This window comes from Eulemur rufifrons, chromosome 7 (genome assembly GCF_041146395.1).
Source record: "Eulemur rufifrons isolate Redbay chromosome 7, OSU_ERuf_1, whole genome shotgun sequence".
NCBI lineage: Eukaryota > Metazoa > Chordata > Mammalia > Primates > Lemuridae > Eulemur > Eulemur rufifrons.
The window spans coordinates 47,157,651-47,179,425 of record NC_090989.1 but is presented as its reverse complement, the minus strand read 5'-3'; the positions used below and the strand labels follow the sequence as shown (position 1 = coordinate 47,179,425).

The 21,775-nt window shown below is 38.8% G+C and overlaps 1 protein-coding gene across 1 annotated transcript in view; it reads left to right on the top strand.

Annotated features, from left to right (window-relative positions):
- IMPG2 (interphotoreceptor matrix proteoglycan 2) overlaps window positions 1–21,775 on the top strand; it is an 85,158-nt gene that overhangs the window by 10,766 nt on the left and 52,617 nt on the right. Inside the window, exons 3-4 of the mRNA XM_069471961.1 lie at window positions 3,656–3,822; window positions 10,470–10,501. Coding sequence (XP_069328062.1) covers window positions 3,656–3,822; window positions 10,470–10,501 — 199 coding nt within the window. The remainder of the gene's footprint in view (window positions 1–3,655; window positions 3,823–10,469; window positions 10,502–21,775) is intronic.

Genomic DNA, 21,775 nt, shown 5'->3' with positions numbered 1-21,775 from the left:
TCACTTTTCATGCTGGAAATGGAACTCTGGGAATTGCATTTTAATGGACTACTAAATATCAAATGATTAAACATAACCTAAAAGAATGAATTTCTTGTGGATATATTTTAGATTGAACATTGAACTGCTGAGAGAGATTTTTGTAGGAAGTGGGGAGACATCCCCCAAAGCAGAATTTGTAGGAGACAGCTTATGCTATTCTTCTATGAATCCAGGAGAGAGGTCAAGAAAGGCCTGCTATGAAACCTGGTATGATTTGTGTCACTTCTGGATGCTCCCTACATTCCTTCCAGCTACATTTCTTCAGCACACAGTAATGTTTTTCTAAGATTTCATGACAATTTTAAACATATAGAAAAGTGAAAGAATGATAATCGTGAACAACCATATTCTCACCACCTAGTTCTACAGTTTATATTTTATTATATTTGCTTTATTGCATATCTATTATATCTAACCATCTTATGTTTTGGATGTATTACATAAGCTAAAGACATCAATACAATTCCTCCTAGACATTTCAGCATGAATATCATTAACTAGAGCTCTATATTTGTTTACTTTTTAAAGGTGAAATTCACATAGATTGAAATGTATAAATCTTAAGTGTACCATTTGGTGAGTTGTGACTAATACACACACTGATGTTACTCAAACCTCTCTCAAGTGTTAGAGTATTATCACCCCAGAATGTTCTCTTATGCCTCTTCCCAGGTAACTCCCACCCCAGCAGGCAACGACTCTTTAAAACCTTTTTGTAAATCATAAGATTAGTTTCACTTATCTAGGGCTTTACATAAATAAAATGTTGTGTACTCTTTTGTGTAAGGTGTCTTTCACCCAGCCTTTTGACAGTCATCCATGTTGTTGCATAAATTAGTAATTTCCTTTTGATTCCATTGTATGGCCATTTCTTTATTCATTTTCCTGTTGTTGGATACCTGGGTTGTTTTCATTGTTAAGTTTTTATGAGGCCGGGTGCGGTGGCTCACGCCCGTAATCCTAGCACTCTGGGAGGCTGAGGCGGGTGGATCGTTTGAGTTCAGGAGTTCAAGACCAGCCTGAGCAAGAGTGAGACCCGATCTCTACTAAAAATAGAAAGAAATATGGACAACTAAAAATATATATAGTAAAAATTAGCCAGGCATGGTGGCGCATGCCTGTAGTCCCAGCTACTTGGGATGCTGAGGCAGTAGGATCGCTTGAGCCCAGGAGTTTGAGGTTGCTGTGAGCTAGGCTGATGCCATGGCACTCTAGCCTGGGCAACAGAGTAAGACTCTGTCTCAAAAAAAAAAAAAAAAGTTTTTATGAATAAAGCTGCTCTGGTATCGAACATAATTCTTTCTGTGGATATATGCTTACATCTCTCTTGAAGGAATACCTAGGAGGGGAATTGCTGGGTCTTAGGTTTGGTGTATATTTAGTACATAATAAACTATTAATATTTTTTCAAAGTGGTTGTACTATTTTAACATTCTTACTAAAAATGAGAGTTCTGGTTGCTCTGCATTCTTGTCAAACTTTGGTGTTGTCCATGTAAAAAAATTTCAGCTGTCTGGCTTGTGTGTGGATACTTTATATTGCCTTTGCCCCACCCAAGTCAGAGCTTCAAGTGTGTCCATCCCCTAGATGGTGTGCACTGCACCCATTAGGTGTGAATATACCCACCTCCTCCTCCCCGCTCCCATCCGCCCAACACCTGATGAATATTACTACTATATGTGCACACAAGTGTTGATCAGTTAATACCAATTTGATGGTCAGTACATGTGGTGCCTGTTTTTCCATTCTTGTGATACTTCACTTAGTAGAATGGGCTCCAGCTCTATTCAGGATAATACAAGAGGTACTAGATCACCATTGTTTTTTGTGGCTGAGTAGAACTCCATGGTATACATATACCACATTTTATTAATCCATTCATGTATTGATGGGCACTTGGGTTGTTTCCACATCTTGGAATTGTGAATTATGCTGCTATAAACATTCGTGTGCTGATGTCTTTTTTATAGAATGTCTTGTTTCCCTTGGATAGATGCTCAGTAATGGGATTACTGGATCAAATGGTAATTCTACTTGTAGCTCTTTGAGGTATCTCCATATTACTTTCATCCCATTAAAAAAGAGAGATGAGTACACTGAAACTTTGAATAGTTAGGTAAGTTACTCATGGTTATCAAACTCGTACGAAGCAAAGCTGGGACTAGAACTTACATCTTCTGACTCTGTGAGTCTAAAGGTTCCACCTCAGTATACTTCCTGATGAGTGTTCAATCTTTGTGCAATAAAAAATAATTTCCTTGATCTCTTGTCTGTTGATCCTTCTTTCTTCCTTTCCACTCTCCTCCTCTCTCTTCCCATACCATCTGTTTATCACTTACAGTGCCCTGCACCTCTACAGTGGTTATAGGGCAACAGCATACTCAGTGCTATACAAAATGTGAAGACATCCTATTTAGCAGCCTTTGAGATTTGATGCTTTGAAATAACGTAGCAGATAGATTGGATGTTTTTATTTTACCTTCAACTTCCCGAACAGTTTCCCCTATTACTAACATTTTATATTATTATGGTACATTTGTTACAGTTTATGTGGCAATATTCACATGTTATTATTAACTGAAGTTCATAGTTTAATTAGGGTTCACTCTGTGTTATATATTGTGTGGGCTTTGACAAATGTATGACATCTATCCTCCATTATAGTATCATACAGAATAGTTTCACTGCCCTAAAAATCTTCTGTGCTCTACCTATTCATCCTTCCCTCCTCGCAACCTCTGGCAAACACTGATCATTACCTTCTGTTTTCAGATATGAAATGTAGCAGCTTGAGAGTGATAACTTCAGATAAATATCATCTTCCTGATTTTATGAAGTACTTTCAGCTTCCTGTCAGCTTTGATGAAAATTTCAAATATTCCTATTTTTTTTTTTTAAAGTAACTTTCCTGCTTGGCATAATAGGAGCATGGTCCAGCTGTATAATACAAGACAGCAATTAAGAAGAATGGTACCAAATTATATGAATTGTCATGGAAAAACCATGCATATTGTAGAATGGATATGTATAGTACAATGCCATTTTAGGTTTTTATCAGAAATATGTGATGAGTTTTCAAGGGAGTGGATGCAAGGAGGTTATGCCACTGCATTTTGCCAAAAAAAGTTCGAGGCCGTTTACGAATGTCATTATCTCCTTCCCAAGACCTCCTGAGAAGCTGAGAAACTGGTTTTTGAAGTTGTGACTTCAGGAGAACATCTTTAAACATTAAGGAAACTTAAAAAAAATCACAGTGTCTATTAGGAAAATACTGGATTAAATACAGTATACTCACCATCAGCCCTACTTTTGTAAAGCATAAATGTGGAGTTTTTCTTTTTAAGAGGTGGGGAAAAAATCTCCAGCTCATTGAGAGGTGAATCAATCCCCTTTGCAAGGGAAAGGCGTGGGGAGTAAAAATTCTCTTCAGATCTGAAAGTTTAAACTAGACATACAGAATGGCGTTGACTGAGAATCATTCCTGTGTCCCTCCAGAAAGGACACTGTGGGCAAGAGTGTCTCAGGGGAATCTGAATGAATCAGTCCATGATCATTGTGGGAACCCCAGAGCATGTTAGCTTTTTATAAAAACACCTCTTTGTCCATTTTCCAGTGTGTCAAGAAGCTGTCTGGGAAGCCTTCAGGACTTTTTGGGATCGACTTCCTGGGCGTGAGGAATATCTTTACTGGATGAATATGTGTGAGGATGGAAACACAAGTATATTTGAAATTGGCACAAATTTTAGTCAGTCTGTGGAACATAGAAGCTTAATTATGAAGGTAAGTGTCATAACAAAGGAAGGAGTTGCTGAGCTGTTGTAGGAGTGTGTACACAGCTAAGGCCTAAAGGAAGAAAAAGCAAGTGGCAAAACCTTGTGTTACTCTTTTTTGTTGAATTGGGCTATCCCAGTGGGCTGCCCTAGGGTGTGGCCTCGTCTTTTATCCCTAGCTCTGGCCTTTATAGTAAACATTGTTAACCAAGATAAGAGCCTCAGCTTTGTTTATAAGTATAAATATTTAGAAATAATATTCAGCAAAGGTTTAGGCTCAGAAAATAAATCTGTGAGAGTCAAACATTTTTGACAAAGTTTTACGCATTAACAATTCAAAGTGGATACCAACAACTCTAATTTAGTGAGGCATAAGTATGATTCTAATAAATAAATTTGCTTACTGGTTTTCCTCATTTTAGACATTGGATAACAAGGATAAATAAGCATGTATATAGACAAATTACCTGCCTAGCTTTTCCTTTTCATGTAGCATGCATGTATTCATGAGAAGAACATGAAACTGTTCAGATATATATGGCAAATTGTTCATGCTGTCTGATATTCCCTATGTGTCCCTGTCCTTCTGTTCAGATCCTGTATGTCCTCACCTCAGATGAAACCTCTCTTGTGAGGAACCAACCCTCAGCCTAGCAGATTTAGCTTCCATAATTCTTTGAGCTCCCGTAATTCTTTTTTTATTCTTTAATATTATAATTTTTACATTTTATTATTAATATTAGCTATGTATGTGACTAATTTTTCTACTAGACTATGAGTCAAAGGACAAGGATTATGTCATTTTTTGTTCATTTTTATATTTCCATGATATAGTAAATATGCAATCGATATTTGTTGAAAGTATATAAGCAATAACCACATTGTCTTTTTCCTACTTGCTACAATTCATAAACTTTTAAATGTTATTTTGGATACTGGCTCTAAGTATTATATACCTTATAGGGACTGAGGAAATAATTATTGACTGAATAACTCTGAGCTATTTTAATTTGAATCTAATTAATCAGATTAATACATGTTAAAGTAATAAAATATATTATCTTATTCTTTCTATCTTAAATTTTATTTGTAGTAGAGGCAATGCTATTATTTTCTTTTAATATTTAGTCCTAAAGAGGGAGATTTCATTAAGTGGGGGCAAGTTGGGGAGAGAAGGGTCGTCTGATAAACATGGGTAGACCAAAGACAAATTTTGCAGAGTAATAAACATTTTGAAGGTGTGGAGGTTTTTGCATGTTTTAAAATGAACTCTACTTTTAATTATGGTACCTCACATTTTAAGCCAAGGTATTACATATGTTTTCTCTGTCAGATTTTTATCTGCTCAATATTAATAACATTTAATAAAAGCTACCATTTATTCAGTATCTAGCATATTCCTGGCCATATATTAAACCCATTAAAAACATTATGCCTAATAAATAGCAACTGTATGAGGAGGTGGTAATGTCCCCATTTTATAGATAAGGACATTTTACAGATAAGGACATCAGAGTTATTGTTTATACTACATCATAAAACCAGATGTGATGGAGCTTAAATCCAAACCCAGTTCTTTTTTTCCAAAATTCATGTTCTTTCCCTCACATGGGCCTCCCTTCTCAGTCATTACCAATTTTACAAATTGCAGTGGTTAACATGGAATTCAATGGAAAACATATACATGCACACACACATATACGTCTTTTATGATTATAACAGTGTGGTATATCTCAGTTGTGCCCACAATATAGGATAATCTGTTAAAGAAGCAAATATATATAAGTTAGTAGTATTATAACAACAGATTCTTGTGATGTTACACTGGAATGCTTCTCTTATAAGTGGAACTTTTAGTAAGTTTAGATTTGAAAGTATAGAAAATATATTTTCTTCCTTTTTTTTTGAGACAGAGTCTCACTCTGTTGCTCAGGCTGGAGTGCCGTGGCGTCAGCCTAGCTCACAGCAACCTCAAACTCCTGGGCTTAAGCAATCCTTCTGCTTCAGCCTCCCGAGTAGCTGGGACTACAGGTATATGCCACCATGCCCAGCTAATTTTTTCTACATATATTTTTTTAGTTGTCTAGATAATTTCTTTCTATTTTTAGTAGAGACGGAGTCGCTCTTGCTCCGGCTAGTCTCGAACTCCTGAGCTCCAGCGATCCACCTGCCTTGGCCTCCCAGAGTGCTAGGATTACAGGTGTAAGCCACCACACCCAGCCTTAGAAAATATATTTTCAATGATTATTTAGTAGAACAAGCTGACAAAGAGGATGATGTGTTGCCTGCTTAGAGTGTTAAATGATAAGTGCAAGTTAGTTAAATGAGGAGTTGGAGATGGACATTCTAGGCAGAGAGGACAGCATGAGCCAAGTGTTTGTAGGGAATAACTTGGGCCAGTGTACCAGAAGGGAAGACTAGAAATGACACGAGATCAGACTAGAATAGCAGATAATTTAACAAGCTTGGATTTGACTCTGTAGATGATAGGAAATGATTGAAGGGTTATAAGTCAGTCACTCACTGGGGCTGATTTGACAGTTTTGAATTTTAAAAAGGTCATTATGGTTTCTACAGACCATATGATGGATTACAGGGGACAAGTCTGGAGCAGAGAGATCAGGTAGGGTGTTGCTTTAGTACAGCAGGCCCAGGATGATGAGGGTCCTAACCAGACAATGAGGTAGAGAAAGAGAACGTGAGAGACACAAGTAGAAACAAGATTTGCAGGACTCTGATGGATTGGATGGGAGTGGGATAGGGTGAATCATGTTAGAAGGCTTGGAATGAGTATAAAATAATGACTGTTCAGAAAAGAAATCCATGTCCTTTCTCCAAAGGGCCTGTTTTACTATGACATCAAAATTGGGTCATGTACATTTTCATATTAAACTTTTTGTTAAATAAACTTTAGTAATAGTAAAAAAATAAACAGGTAGAGAAACAGCTTTGTAGGTGTAGCAGAGTTCACTTTTGAATGTGTTCATTTGAGCCTCCTGTGTGAAATGTGAGTTGCTCAATATTTAGATATGCAGCCAGGGACCAGGGTTTGGGTTGTAAATATAGCTATAGGAGTCACCAGCCTTGCGGTAGTGTAGGCATGCCTTGTTTTATGTGCTGTGCTTTATCATGCTTTGCAGATACTGCATTTTTTACAAATTAAAGATTTATGGCAACCCTGTATTAAGCAAGTCTGTCAGCGCCACTTTTCCAACAGCACATGCTTACTTCATGTCTCTGTGTCACATTTTGGTAATTCTCACAATATTTCAAACTTTATTATTAATATATATATTATATTGATAAATGGTCTTTGATGTTACAATTGGAATTGTTTTGAAGTATCATGAATCATAGCCATATAAGATGGTGAACTTAATCAATAAATGTGTGTGTTCTGCCTGCTCCACCAACCCACCGTTTCCCCACCTCTCTACCTCTCTTCAGTCTTCCCTATTCTCTGAGACACAACAATATTGAAATCAGGCCAGTTAATATCCCTGAAATGGTCTGTCAGTGTTCACGTGAAAGGAAAAGTCTTTCACTTTAAATCAAAAGCTAGACATGATTAAGCTTAGTGAGGAAGGCATGTCAAAAGCTGGTAATCCCAAAGCTAGGCTGCTTGTACCAGTTAACCAAGTTGTGAATGCAAAGGAAAAGTTCTTGAAGGAAATTAAAAGTGCTACTCCTGTGAGCACACAAATAATAAGAAAGCAAAACAACCTTACTGCTGATATGGAGAAAGTTTTAGTGGTCCGGATCGATAGCAAGCCAGCCACAGCATTCTCTTAAGCCAAAGCCTAACTGAGAGCAAGGCCATTTTCTCTCCAGTTCTGTGAAGGCTGAGAGAGGTGAGGAAGCTGCAGAAGAAAACTGGAAGCTAGCAGAGGTTGGTTCATGAAGTTTAAGGAAAGAAGCCATCTCTTTAATATAAAAGTGCAAGGTGAAACAGTAAGTGCTGATGTAGAACCTGCAGCAAATTATCCAGAAGACCTGGCTATGATAAGTGATGAAAGTGGCTACACTGAACAACAGATTTTCAATGTAGACAAAACAGTCTTCTATTGACAGAAGATGCCATCTAGCCAGAAAGATGTCAATGCCTTGCTTTAAAGCTCCAAAGGATTCTCAGTCCTGTTCCAAAGGTATAGACTGACTCCCTTTTTAGGGGCTAATGCAGTTGGTGATGTTAATTTGAAGCCAATGCTCATTTACCATTCCAAAAATCCTAGGGTCCGTAAGAATTATGCTAAATCTTCTTTGCCTATGCTCTGCAAATGGAACAACAAACACTGGATGACAGCACATCTGTTTTCAGCATGATTTGCTGAATCTTTTAAACTTTCTATTGAGACCTGCTGCTCAGAAAAAAGATTTCTTTCAAAATATCATTGCTTATTGAGAATTCACCTAGTCACCCAAGAACTCCAGTGGACACATACAGGAGATTAATGTTGTTTTCTTGCCTGCTAACACAACATCCATTCTGCAGATCAAGGAGTAATTTTGCCTTTCAAGACTTTTTGAGAAATACATTTTTTTTTTTTTTTTTGAGACAGAGTCTCGCTCTGTTGCCCGGGCTAAACTGAGTGCCATGGCGTCAGCTTAGCTCACAGCAACCTCAAACTCCTCGGCTCAAGCAATCCTTTTGCGTCACCCTCCTGAGTAGCTGGGACTACAGGCATGTGCCACCATGCCCAGCTAATTTTTTTCTATATATATTCTTAGCTGTCCAGATAATTTCTTTCTATTTTTAGTAGAGACGGGGTCTCACTCTTGCTCAGGATGGTCTTGAACTCCTGACCTCGAGCCATCCTCCCACATTGGCCTCCCAGAGTGCTAGAATTACAGGTGTGAGCCACTGCGCCCAGCTGAGAAATATATTTCATAAGGCTAAAGCTGCCATAAATAGTGATTCCTCTGATGGATCTGGGCAAAGTAAATTGAAAACCTTCTGGAAAATATTTACCATTCTAGATGCCATTGAGAACATTTGTGATTCACGGGAGATCAAAATATATACATTAATAGAAGTTTGGAAGCAGTTGATTCCAACCCTCATAGATGATTTGAAGGGGTTCCTGACTTCAGTGGAGGAAGTAACTGCAGATGTGGTGGAGATAGCAAGAGAACTAGAATTAGAAGTGGAGCCTGAAGATGTGACTGAATTGCTGCAACCTCATGATAAATCTTGAACACATGAGGAGTTGCTTCTTATGAGTGAGCAAAGAAAGTGGTTTCTTGGGATGGAATTGACTGCTGGTGAAGACGCTGTGAACATTGTTGAAATGACAATAGAGAATTTAGAGTATTACATAAACTTAGTTGGTAAAGCAGTGGGAGGGTTTGAGAAGATTGACTCCAATTTTGAAAAAAGTTCTACTGTGGATAAAATGCCATCTAATGGCGTGGCATGCTACAGAGAAATCTTTCGTGAAAGGAAGAGGCAATTGATGCAACAAACTTCATTGTTGTCCTATTGTATGACATAACCACAGCCACCGCAACCTTCAGCAACCACCACACTGATCAGGAAGCAGCTGTCGTCATTTAGGTGAGACCCTCCACCAGCAAAAAGATGATGACTCACTGAACGGTCAAATGATTGCCAGCCTTTTGTTTTTTTCTTTTAAAAAAAAATTTTAATTAGATTTAGGGGGTATAAGTAATAAAATTTTTTTAAATTAAGGGATATACATTTTTAAAGACATAATGCTATATTGCACATTTAATAGACTACAATATAGTGTGAACATAACTTTTATATGCACTAGGAAATCAAAATTTGAGTAACTCACTTTATTGCCGTATTTACTTTATTGTGCTTTTATTTGGTCTGGAACCAAACCTGCAGTGTATCTGGGGTTGAAATCTGCCTGTAATTGAAATCTTGAGAGTAGCTGAGATTATTCTGGGAGAGTCTGTAGAGTAAGAAGAGCAGTGAATCACTTGTAAGTACCTTGAGAGGTATTTAGAGTAATAGTCTGTTTTACAGATGAGGAAATTGAGGCCTGGCATCAGAGAGACTTTGGGATTTCCCTGTACAGCTTAGGAGGGGAAACTGGAGCTTGAAACTAGGTCTCGTGATTCCACGTTAGTGTTCCTTTCATCATAGTGGTCTCAAAATAAAACTACCAATTTAGAGAAAACTTGCATACTATTTGCTTATTTGCTTTGGAATGCCCCTGAGGAATAATCCAAATATTGATATGTCTTTTTGTCTGAGTTCTGTAGAAACAGGTTTATCAGTTATTTTATCCACATGTTTATGTTGTTCTAGGATGAGAGTTATTATAAATACATTAGAGCACAAAATTCTTTTATTCTACGTTCATGGCAGGTTTATGTAAAACTCTACCAATCTCTAATTTGTAGACTATTTTGGAATGATTGGCAGGTCAAGTCTGTTAATCTGTGCCCATTAAGAGAGAGCACAGGAACTTTTGGGTACAAAAACAGAGACTGAGTGTTGAACCATTCCCACAGTTACAAAACAAACTGGGCATCTTAGTACCTGGTTTAATCATTTGTCTAACCATAGAAAATAGTAACATAGATTCTACCATATTAAGGTAGTAATGTTCTCTATAGAATAAATTTTATTTACTACTTAATAGCTTGTTAACTCAGTCATTTTTGTATCTTTGTTTTCCTTAGAAACTGACTTACGCAAAGGAAACTGTAAGCAGGTGAGTATCTCTTTTTCCTTAAGTTCATGTTTGGCAACATAGATGTGTCATACTAATTCAATCCACAAATTTAATGATGCCTTTCTATTTTCTTGCTAGTTCCTGCAATGACCAGGCCTGTGGCTAAGTCCCAAATATTTTTTCTCATCTTCAGGCCACCTCCCTTTCCAGACCACCCCTGTAGCCACTGTGCTTGTTTACTGTCTGACCTTATCACGGGGCAGACTTTTTCCTCCCTTGGATAAGAAAACAGATTTATAGCTTATACGGAATGATCTACTGTTGTTGCGGTTTAAAGGCTAAAGATAAAATTGTTCTGAAATGGTGCACCCTAGTGGAGGATAGTTTATTAAAATGATGGGTGGTAGTGTGGATAAATTTCTTGACTATTAATGATTATGGTCTCGAAACATAGGAGTAGCACAATCTTTTTTTTTTTTTTTTTTTTTTTGAGACAGAGTCTCACTCTGTTGCCCAGGCTAGAGTGAGTGCCGTGGCGTCAGCCTAGCTCACAGCAACCTCAAACTCCTGAGCTCAAGCGATCCTCCTGTCTCAGCCTCCCGAGTAGCTGGGACTACAGGCATGCACCACCATGCCCGGCTAATTTTTTTTATATATATTTTTTAGCTGTCCATATCATTTCTTTCTATTTTTAGTAGAGATGGGGTCTTGCTCTTGCTCAGGCTGGTCTCGAACTCCTGAGCTCAAATGATCCGCCCACCTCGGCCTCCCAGAGTGCTAGGATTACAGGCGTGAGCCACCGCGCCCGGCCTAGGAGTAGCACAATCTTGATGAATCAATCAGTGTTATGACTGTTGGCTCTGTTGACCTTTAGGCTTTGGGCTAAGGCCATTTCTGGCTCCTGGGCAGCAGGAGTACATAGTAGATCACAGAAAGTGAGCGATTTTGGGTCCATAGGGGTTAAACGTTCATAATTCTACCCATCCTCAGAATATCTAGATTATGCCAGTGTGTGGGTGGTTGTATAAGAAAGTACCACTAGGGCATGGAATCCAGATCAGAGTCCAGAAGTTTGCCTCAATTTAGAGGGAAGGACAGATTGAAAAGCCAAGTGGATGAATCAGTGTCCAGAGATCCAGCCTGGACTGCAGAGTCAAGGCAAAAGCCTAGTTGGAATACACATGTGGGTGATGGTTGGGTTTTAAATTGAACCCAAGTGAAAGAGGGGGGAAGTGGGACTCTTTGTGGTCTTATTCGTGCAGCCAATACTATTGCATCTATGCTGGGGCTTGGGATTAAGAATCTACTTAGATGTGGGGCCACCTGGTCTCTCGGGGTGGTCTCTTCACCACAGAGAGGCAGAGCTCACAGGTTCCTTGTGATTGCCATCGCAACAGACAGTGACTGACTAAATATTCTGGTGAATCGTTCCAGTGCCAATAATTTTCACGGTTGTATGAACAGTATGCATAGTAAAGGCCTCTGTTGGTCATGAGACAGGGCAGAGATTTGAATAGGGGCTTGAAATAATGAGGAGCTTGCAGGAACTTGACTATTCCTAGAATCCCCATACTAGTTATTTCAGGGTTCACTGAGATGCTTGCCCCCTTTTCGTAGGACTGGAGGAGGAGATGGGGCAGAGGGTCTATTGTGCTGCATATCAAGAGTCTATTGTGATAAAGAGTTCTGGACTAGGGGTTCTACTTCAGAGACCTGTGTTGATGAAGGATATCATTTGGCTGATGTTTGTTTGTTATCTGAATTTGCTGGACTGGTTGGTGGTTGACTCTGTTCTCAGCTTAATTTCTTTTTTAAATAAACAGAGGGCCTTCCTCATTCAGGAAGTTTTAGGCCAGTAGTTTGCAACCTTGGCTGTACTGCATCCCAACCCTAGAGCTTGATTTAAAAGATTTGCAGCATGGCCTGGGTATGGGGATTTTTAAGAGATCTCCAGGTAATTCTAATGTGCAGCTGATGTTGAGAACCACAGTTTTAGGCTATTGAAAGGTTACTAATGAGCGAATAGCCTTAATAAGGAAAAGAAAACGCAAGTGCCAAGTATGATTCATCTTCTAGAACAGGGGTTTTTAGAATGAGTCCAGAAACTCTACCAAAAGGACTGTCACAGACTAGCATGTTTATTCTGAACAGGAAGAAAGCATCAATGTATAACTGTTAAAATGGGTGTTGTACTTCCACTGCCCGATATTCTTAAGAGGGAGTAGGAGAGTGTTCACGGTCTCAATTATTCATATTTTCTATGCCCATGCAAAAGATTATTTTAAGAAAATATTTCCTAATAGTCTGACTGGAAATATATTGGTTGCAAAGCACATTTCAATAACCACTGTATCATAGTATACATTTTTACTTTTATTTACTTTTTTCTTAAAGGAAATTACCCTTTAGTAATATTCTCAACCGTCTGTAAATCTAATGATAGAGCTGGAAGGAACTTTCGAGGACATCTCATCCAACTGTCACAGTCTACTGAGTCAGGAGCGACTTGTCCAAGCTTTCCTTAAGTTCAGTGTGCCCAAAGCTGAATTAATCATTTCCTAACACATCGGCCTCTTTCAAGGTTCCTTTCATCAGTGAATGGAAGGCATCATCATCTGTCTAGTTGCTTAGATTCCTCTCTCTTGCCTTTTCCTTCTCTATTTCTATTTCCTAATTATCTCTTGATTCCATCCATTTCTCTCTGACCCCACTGTCCCTACCCTAATTCATATGATCAACACTTCTTTCCTGGTACAAAGGCTTGTGCATAGGGCTCTCTACCTCATTCAGAGCCATTCTTTACATTCTGGCCAGAGGTCTTTCAAAAGAATAAATCCAATCTTGTCCCTCCCTTCTGTAAGACAATTTACTATTAATAGCTCCTCATTGCTCTTAAGATCAAGATTAACATGGCCCATAAGGCTCTTCACGATTAGGCCCGTGTTTAAGACTAGCCTCATCTGTCTCACTTTTCTTCTCAAACTCTATGGTTCAGCTACACTTTTTTAAAGACCATTCTTGTGCTGTTATGTTTCCATCTTTGTTGCCTGGCTAACTTACATTGCTTTTTTGATCTCAGCTTAGCTATCATTTCCTCCAGGAAGTGTTCCACCATCCATGATCCCCTCCCCCCACCAAATCTGTCCTATATCTTGTTCACCTTTATACTTCCAGGGCCTTAAATACTGCCTGGCTTATATTAAAAATAAGTGTTCAGTAAATACAGATAGTCTCCAACTTATGATGGCTCAACTTAATGATTTTTCAATTCTACAATAATGCAAAAGTGATATGCATTCAGTAGAAACCATACTTCAAGTCCCCATACAACCATTCTGTTTTTCGCTTTCAATATGGTATTCAGTGTTCAGTACAGTATTCAAGGACTGTTATGCATTTACATGTTAAAACATCATAAAGATGTCAAAGATTTTTCTTTACCATCTTGTCATGGAATTGGGCTAATAGACTCCATGGTAGACCACTGTGAGGAATAGGTCTTGATTTATTTTTATTTTTCTGAATTGAATATTAAAGACATTCCATTTCACTCTAAATCTAGGCCTGATAACTAAAAATACTAACATATCAGCAGTTAGAGTATTGTGAAAAGCTTCTTACTCACAGAAATGGATAATGGGGTTTGCCCTTTTAAATGGCTTAGAATACCTATAATTCGGTAATTACCAAATTAGAGGCTTTTTACTTATAGATCAGACACTGTTCTAAGTATTTTATTATTTGTATTCATTTAATCCTCCAAACAATGTAATAAGTCTGGCAGTATTATTAACCTTCCTTTAAAGAGAAGGAAATTAAGGGCCTTGTCCAGAGTCACAAAACTATCAAGTGGTAGAGCCAGTATTCAACCCCTAGGCTATAATGCATCTCTATTCAAATTATCTGAATTTTCTATATCATTTAGAAATTAAAAAATTGGTTTTCTTTGTTGCATGTTTATGTGTATGTGAATAAGAAAGGGCAAACATGAAGAATAAAAATGCTTCCATTTACATGTTTTTTATAACTAAAAAATGATATAATGAACTTTCATCTAGATCTTTGCACTGACTTCAAAATCTTATCGACTGAAGTTAAAAGGAACTAACTTTAAATCAGTAAACATTGAGAGAGTAGCTACATTATTTAGAGAGATTTCTCCATGCTGTTTCTCAATCAGTCAATCAGCATATTGAACATCTGCCACGTGGTCTGGCAGTGAGTCCGCAGAGAGGGACAGAGCTATCGACAGGGGCGGAATTGAAGTTTTGCTGTTTGTCTTATAAACAACTTGTTCTAAATCTTGGTTGTTTCATTTTAATATCAAAATAATGGTTCCTCAGGCTTCGGGGAAGCATCAAGTGATCAAAAAGAACAGAATTCGTCGTAGAAGGGCGGGAAGTGCCTTCTGTGTCCCTTGTAGCACATTCAGTGAGAGCTGGTGGCAGAATATGCCGCTCCCTGTGCTGTGCTTCTGCGGATGAGTGTGAGCCAGTGCAGGGTTCTCTTGTGGTACAAACTGGTAGTAAGTACTCTTGGGGCAAACGAAGGCCCAGTAGAGGATGGTGGTGATGCTCCCTGACCCCCTATGACATGATATATCCCCAACCCAGCATCGTTCCTTGCATATCTGCGTTTACACACATACAGTGTTTTACATTGTAACAAGCTTTTTCCCCCACATTTAATCCCCACAATTATCCCATGAAATTTTACAGAGTGAAATTCTCTGATATTCACAAAACTTACAGAACTTGTTCAAAATTCCAGTTATTAAGTGACAGAAAAAAATGGAACTATCAAATTAGTTAACAGTCTCTGGGACATTCTAGCAATGTGAGAAAACAGAAAGTTAACTAATTTGATGGTATAAACATTTTATGAGTTGGGGTTTACTAGAAAGCACCCCAAAACTCAGTAATGGTTCTATTTAAAACTATCTTTTCTTTGAAAAAAGGTTAAATTATGAAATATCTCAGACATGTATAGACAAACATCAAACTTACTCTGACTCTGGTCCTTTCAAACTCGTGCTCCAGGAGACGATGGTAAATACAGCAAGCAGGCACTGGGAGTGCGTTGAAATCCTGTGTCCACAGCGAGGACAAGTCATTTCACTTCTTTTAGGAAACTGTTAAGCATGGATTTTGTGTTTGCTAAACATACATGATTTTTTTGTTTGTTTACTGCCTAGCCAATATGATCATACTTTCTCCTTTTGCCATTCAAAGAATTTGGGGTTTTTTTGTTGTTGTTTACATTGATCTTGATTTAGTTTTCTGAATTGAATATTAGAATTTGTTTAGCAATAAAAATGTTGATTCATCAGATTTTTTAAAATAATGAGTCTCTTTTAATGAAAAGTACTCTACTCTCTGGGGAGAGAGTAGGAATACAACTGGACTGGGAGTCAAGAGAACTTTTCTTTCCACTTCTAACTGGCTACTTGGTTTTAGATGAATCGCTTAAAACTGGATGCTGTGTCTTTATCTGTAAACTGAGAGGATGGAAGACAACTCATAGTTATGATGACATCTCTACCTGAATGTCTAGTAGGCATCTCAAACCCTGCATGTCCACAGTTGAACTCCTGATCCTCCCATGTTCCCACTCTGATTAACTCTACCCGCAGCCTTCTTCATCTCTGTTGGTGGCAACCTCATCATGTCTGTCATTCAACCAACACTTTGTGATCATTCTTTATTTTCCCCTTTTTCCCATACCTCACATTCAGTCCTTAAGGAAATTCTGTTGCCTCTAGATTCAAACTATGCCTTGAGTCTGCTCATGTTTCACCATCTCCTCTGCTACCATTGGTCTGAGCTACCAGTGTCTGTTTCTTTTGCAATGGCCTCTTAACAGGTCTAGGCCTTTCCCCTCTACAGTACATTCTCAACACAGCAGCCAGAGTGATTCTGTTACTTCTCTTATTGGTCTATACATCTGTCAGTTAAGGGAATTTTAACATTTGCTTAGAACAATGTATATCAAGCTTTTCTTCCAGAGTTTCCCAATGGCAGAAAATATGGACAGTATGGCTCAGAGTTTTTTCACAAATTCAAACTTTCTTTTCTTTTCTTAAAACTTCATGTACTCTTTTGTATTTTAGTCTATGTCAGTATGTGGTTTTTTTTTTTTTTTGAGACAGAGTCTCACTCTGTTACCCAGGCTAGAGTGCCGTGGCGTCAGCCTAGCTCACAGCAACCTCAAACTCCTGGGCTCAAGTGATCCTCCTGCCTCAGCCTCTTGAGTAGCTGGGACTACAGGCAAGTGCCACCATGCCTGGCTAATTTTTTCTCTATATATTTTTAGTTGTTCATATAATTTCTTTCTATTTTTTAGTAGAGATGGGGTCTCGCTCTTGCTCAGGCTGGTCTCGAACTCCTGAGCTCAAACAATCTGCCCGCTTCTGCCTCCCAGAGTGCTAGGATTACAGGCGTGAGCCACCGCGCCCGGCCTCAGTATGTGTTTTATATGAAATGATTTATTTCCTCAAATATCACAGAAAACTGGAAGCTTTAGGAATGGAGCTGAATCTATCCTGTGGCTACTGGCAATCTGCTAAATACTGTGAATATACATACTATGTTAGAAAGATAGTCTCAGAACAGACAAATATATATGAGGTTTACCCAAAAACTTTCTATGAAAACAAAACATATTTATCATATAGTTATTAAATAGTTCTGCCATATGGTATATGCTTTTGTAAAAACCATAGAAAATCATGTAACAAAAACTATAGAGCCAGTGAGAAAAATAGGAGCACAATACTCAAAACATTTATTAATAATACATTAAAAAAAGAGGAGCCTGATAAAAATGGTAGCACAGGGGCCAGGCACAGTGGCTCATGCCTGCAATCCTAGCACTCTGGGAAGTCGAGGTGGGAAGATCGCTTGAGCTCAGGAGTTCGAGACCAGCCTGGGCAAGAGTGAGACCCCATCTCTACTAAAAATAGAAAAAAAAATTAGCCGGGCATGGTGGCTCATGCCTGTAGTTTCAGCTACTTGGGAGGCTGAGGCATGAGCATCACTTAAGCCCAGGAGTTTGAGGTTGCTGTGAGCTAGGCTGACGCCATGACACTCTAGCCCAGGCAACAGAGTGAGTCTGTCTCAAAAAACAAATAAAAATAAAAATAGTAGCACAGCTTAAATATTCCATGTGGTTAAGAAATACATAAATACCATAATAAATATGTCACTTAACCTTGAAGAATCCCTGAAGTTTGCTTGTGAAAGTGCATTGGGAAGGTTGTAGCTTTCGAGTTATTACAAAGTGGTGGAAGGAGGGTTATCTGAAGTAGGACAGCGAATTGTAACACCATATGAGGCTGGGTGTGGTTCCTAACACGTGGGTGAACTGAGGTCACTGGAAGATATTTGAAGTATTGTGCCTGTGAATGCTTTGTATATTCCTATGTGACTTCTCTTCCTCTGGGTGCAGTTTTCTTCATTCACCTAGTATTTCTCACAGTGAAATTGTGCATAACTAATGGAGAAATTCACATTATGTTTAATTGTTTCCTAATATAGTAATCATGTTGAAACAAATTCACAAATAAATATCATAGCAGAACTGGCTACATCATGTATCTTTATTGATAAGGTACTGCCTGTACTAGGTATAACAGGGGACTCAGGATATTATTCTCTATTCTTAGAAAATAAGACATATGTAAAAATAACAATATGTATGAATTAAAATATAAGTGAATTTTGAGAATTTAAAAGTTTGTATCCTTCCCATGAAACTAGGGCAGATCAGACTGGAGTTGGGTGGAGACTGCCAACTGTGCTAGTTGCAGAAAGGTGGTGACCTGGGGCTAGGTCACACAGGATGCCATACCAAGGGAGTGGCCTAAGAATTTATGAAGCCCATCTTTCTTCAATTGAGTGTTATGGTCATCCATTAAAACTGTTACTTTGCCTATCACTTTTCTATATTCAAATTTATTTTCATGATTTTTTAAAAATTATTTTTATATTCTCCATGTTAAGAGATTGGTATATTAGTTTTCTACTGCTGCTGCAACAAATTAACCCAAAACTTGGCAGCTGAAAACAACATAGACTTCTTATCTTCCAGTTCTGTAGTTCAGGAGTCTCTCACGGGTCTCACAGTGTTGACAGGCTGCATTCCTTTCTGGAAGCTGTAGAGGAGAATCTGTTTTCTTGCTTTTTCCAGCTTCTAGAGACCACCCACGTGTCTTGGCTCAGGACCCTCTTCCATCTTCAAAGCCAGCAAGTCAAGTCTGGTCAAGTCTCTCTCACATCACATCACTCTGACTTTTTTCTGCCTCCCTCTTCTGAATTTAAGGGATCTTGGGATTACATTGGGCCTACTGGATAACCCAGGCTATTCTGCCTATTTTAAGGTCAGCTGATTAGCAACCTTAATTCTACCTGCAACCTTAATTCCCTTTGCCATGTAAACCTAACATATGCACAGGTTCTGGGGATTAAGATAGTGGACATCTTTGGAAGGCTACTATTCTGCCTACCACAATTCTTCTCTGCAATTTAAATTGCAGAACTCTATGTGAACTCTAACCCATTTTCTGATGTATGACTTAAATATTCTGCTATATCCCATTTTAAGCTTCCTCCACTATCATTTGTCAAATCTCTTAAGAAAACATTTTTCACCTGTATTCAGGACTTTGCAGTCCATCTTTCCTCTTAGAAACCTCTGCCTGCCCTTGTTTCTCTCTCCTGAATCTTCAATGACTCCTTCCCATTAGTATTTAAACATGCTCAATTCTCTCCCATATTACCTCTTTTAAAAGAGTCTCTCCTACAGCACTTTCTTTTTTTTTTTGAGATGGAGTCTCTCTCTGTCACCTGGGCTAGAGTGCTGTGGCATCAGCCTAGCTCACAGCAACCTCAAACTCCTGGGCTCAAGCGATGATTCTCCTGCCTCAGCCTCCTGAGTAGCTGGGACTACAGGTGCACACCACCACGCCTGGCTAATTTTTCTATTTTTATTAGAGACAGGGCCTTGCTCTCACTGAGGCTGGTCTCGAACTCCTGACCTCAAGTGATCCTATCTCCTCGGCCTCCTAGAGTGCTAGGATCACAGGCGTGAGTCACCACACCAGGCCACTCCTTCAGCACTTGTCTCCACTATAGCTAGACATTTTGAAAGAATCTCCACTTCACCGCAGTCACTGCTTAACCCTCTGCCATCTGGTTTTACTGTTATGTCCCCAATAACCAGTACAAGGCCTGGCTTAGGATATGTGCTTGCTAAATATTTGTTAAATGAATAACCAAATTTCTACCAGTCACCCAATTGTCAGGCTTCTGGTAATATTCTCAGTATAAGGACTGCTCTTGGGAATGTTTTCTGCGTGCCTCAGTTAACTTACACATGTAGTTGAGGATACCCATCATGGATCACAAAACCAAATATTTCTTTAAGCAAATATTTCATTCTGTTTGGGATGACATGTGTTAGTGCTCCATTAACCCGTTTTCTTTTATATTTGTTTAGCATTTCATATTTTCATAATGCTTCTGCATATATTTTATTTAGTTTTCATTGACAAATTTATGAAATAGGGGGATGTGTTTCTGTTTTAGAGGTTAAGTACTTGAGTCTCCCAGAGCAGCTAAGGTATTTTCACAGAGTAAATGATACAACTTGGACTAGCACCCGGGATTCTTGGGCTCCTTGCCTTGAGTGCTTTTGCTGTCACGTGCTGATTACAGTAAAAGATTCAAAAGCAAAGCAAAGTATAGAAAGTAATCAAAGTAAGTAGTAATCTGCTTAGGAACTTATGCTTGGCTTGTTTCACAGTGTCTTTAAACTTATGTTCCATGTGGCTGTGATCGTCTTTTGACACAATCCCACCTGAATTCCACTGACATGATTAAGTGGTAGCGGTGCAGAATGAATAATGTGCTGTATGACCTCAGGAAATGAGACAGTAGGGGGTTGTTTGCTGCTGGTATTAAGCTAAAGGTCTTAGTTGAACAACTGCAAATTTGTGGTTTGGCCTAGAGATGAAGCAGTATTTCTGTCTCTAAACTCAATACACCTCTGTGTTCTAGTGCTGTTGTGAGTGACATTTTAAGGGATCCCTGCAAGAGGAGTACTTAATGAGAACATGTAAAAACATTCTTGTTAAGTGTTCTTTACTGTCTTTTGAAAGGAGAGTGGGAGGGTAAGGGATTAAGAGTTGGAGTGTTAGACAAGTAATTTGAATTACTGAGAGTTTCCTACTTACCATCATTAAAATAATGTTATTTTGAATTCGGTAAGGTGAAATCTAGTTCCACTGAAATAATCAAACTTCTCCATTCTGAATGCTTGCTTCGTTAGAGAATTAGTTTATTTAAAAAAAAATTTTTTTTTTAAGACAGAGTCTCACTCTGTTGCCCTGAGTAGAGTGCCATGGCGTCAGCCTAGCTCACAGCAACCTCAGACTCCTGGGCTCAAGTGATCCTCCTGCCTCAGCCTCCCAAGTAGCTGGGACTATAGGTGTGCGCCATGACACCTGGCTAATTTTTCTATTTTTAGTAGAGATGGGGGTCTTGCTGTTGCTCAGGCTGGTCTCAAATTCCTGGAACTCCTGAGCTCAAGTGATCCTCCTGTTTTGGCTTCCCAGAGTGCCAGGATTACAGGCATGAGCCACCCCGCCCGGCCTAGAGGATTATTTTAAATTTGATTTTTATGTGAGGGACAATTTGGCCCACCCCAGGTGAGGTTTGATTTCTCCGCTATCTCATCCCAACATCCTGTTCTAGTTGCTGTGGTTGTGCGTTCATCCCTCTGCCTTACTATATTCCTCATACCAAGTTGCTATCCATAAATCTCCAATTCTGACCAGATTCCCCTTCCTCTTTTTGGGACCTTACACACTTTGACTTTTGGGGTGTTTAGTTTCTATAGGCCACTATCATGAAAGCCAAGTGCAACTCTTCTGAAGAGTATGGGTCACATAAGAGCCATGTTGTGAGGCAGTGAATTGAGGTGGGTAAGAAGGAGGTTTCTGGGACTCAATGGGCCTATTTGACATCACAGCTGCTCCGTTGGCTAGCTGTGTGAGCCTGAGCAAATTCCTAACCTCTTCTAGCATTAGTTTCCTCATCTGTCTAAATGGGGAGAGTAGGATCTCCTCCTTAAGGTGGTTGCCAGAATTAAGTGATTTAACCAAGGTAAAGCACTTAGCACAGTGCTTGACACATTATGAGGGATCAGTAAATTCAGTTGTAATTATTCTTGCTGTTATTATTGAAAGGGAACTAGATACAGTTAGGAATTTTTGTGTGAGCCTGGGAAAATTGCTTTATCCATTTGGACCTCATT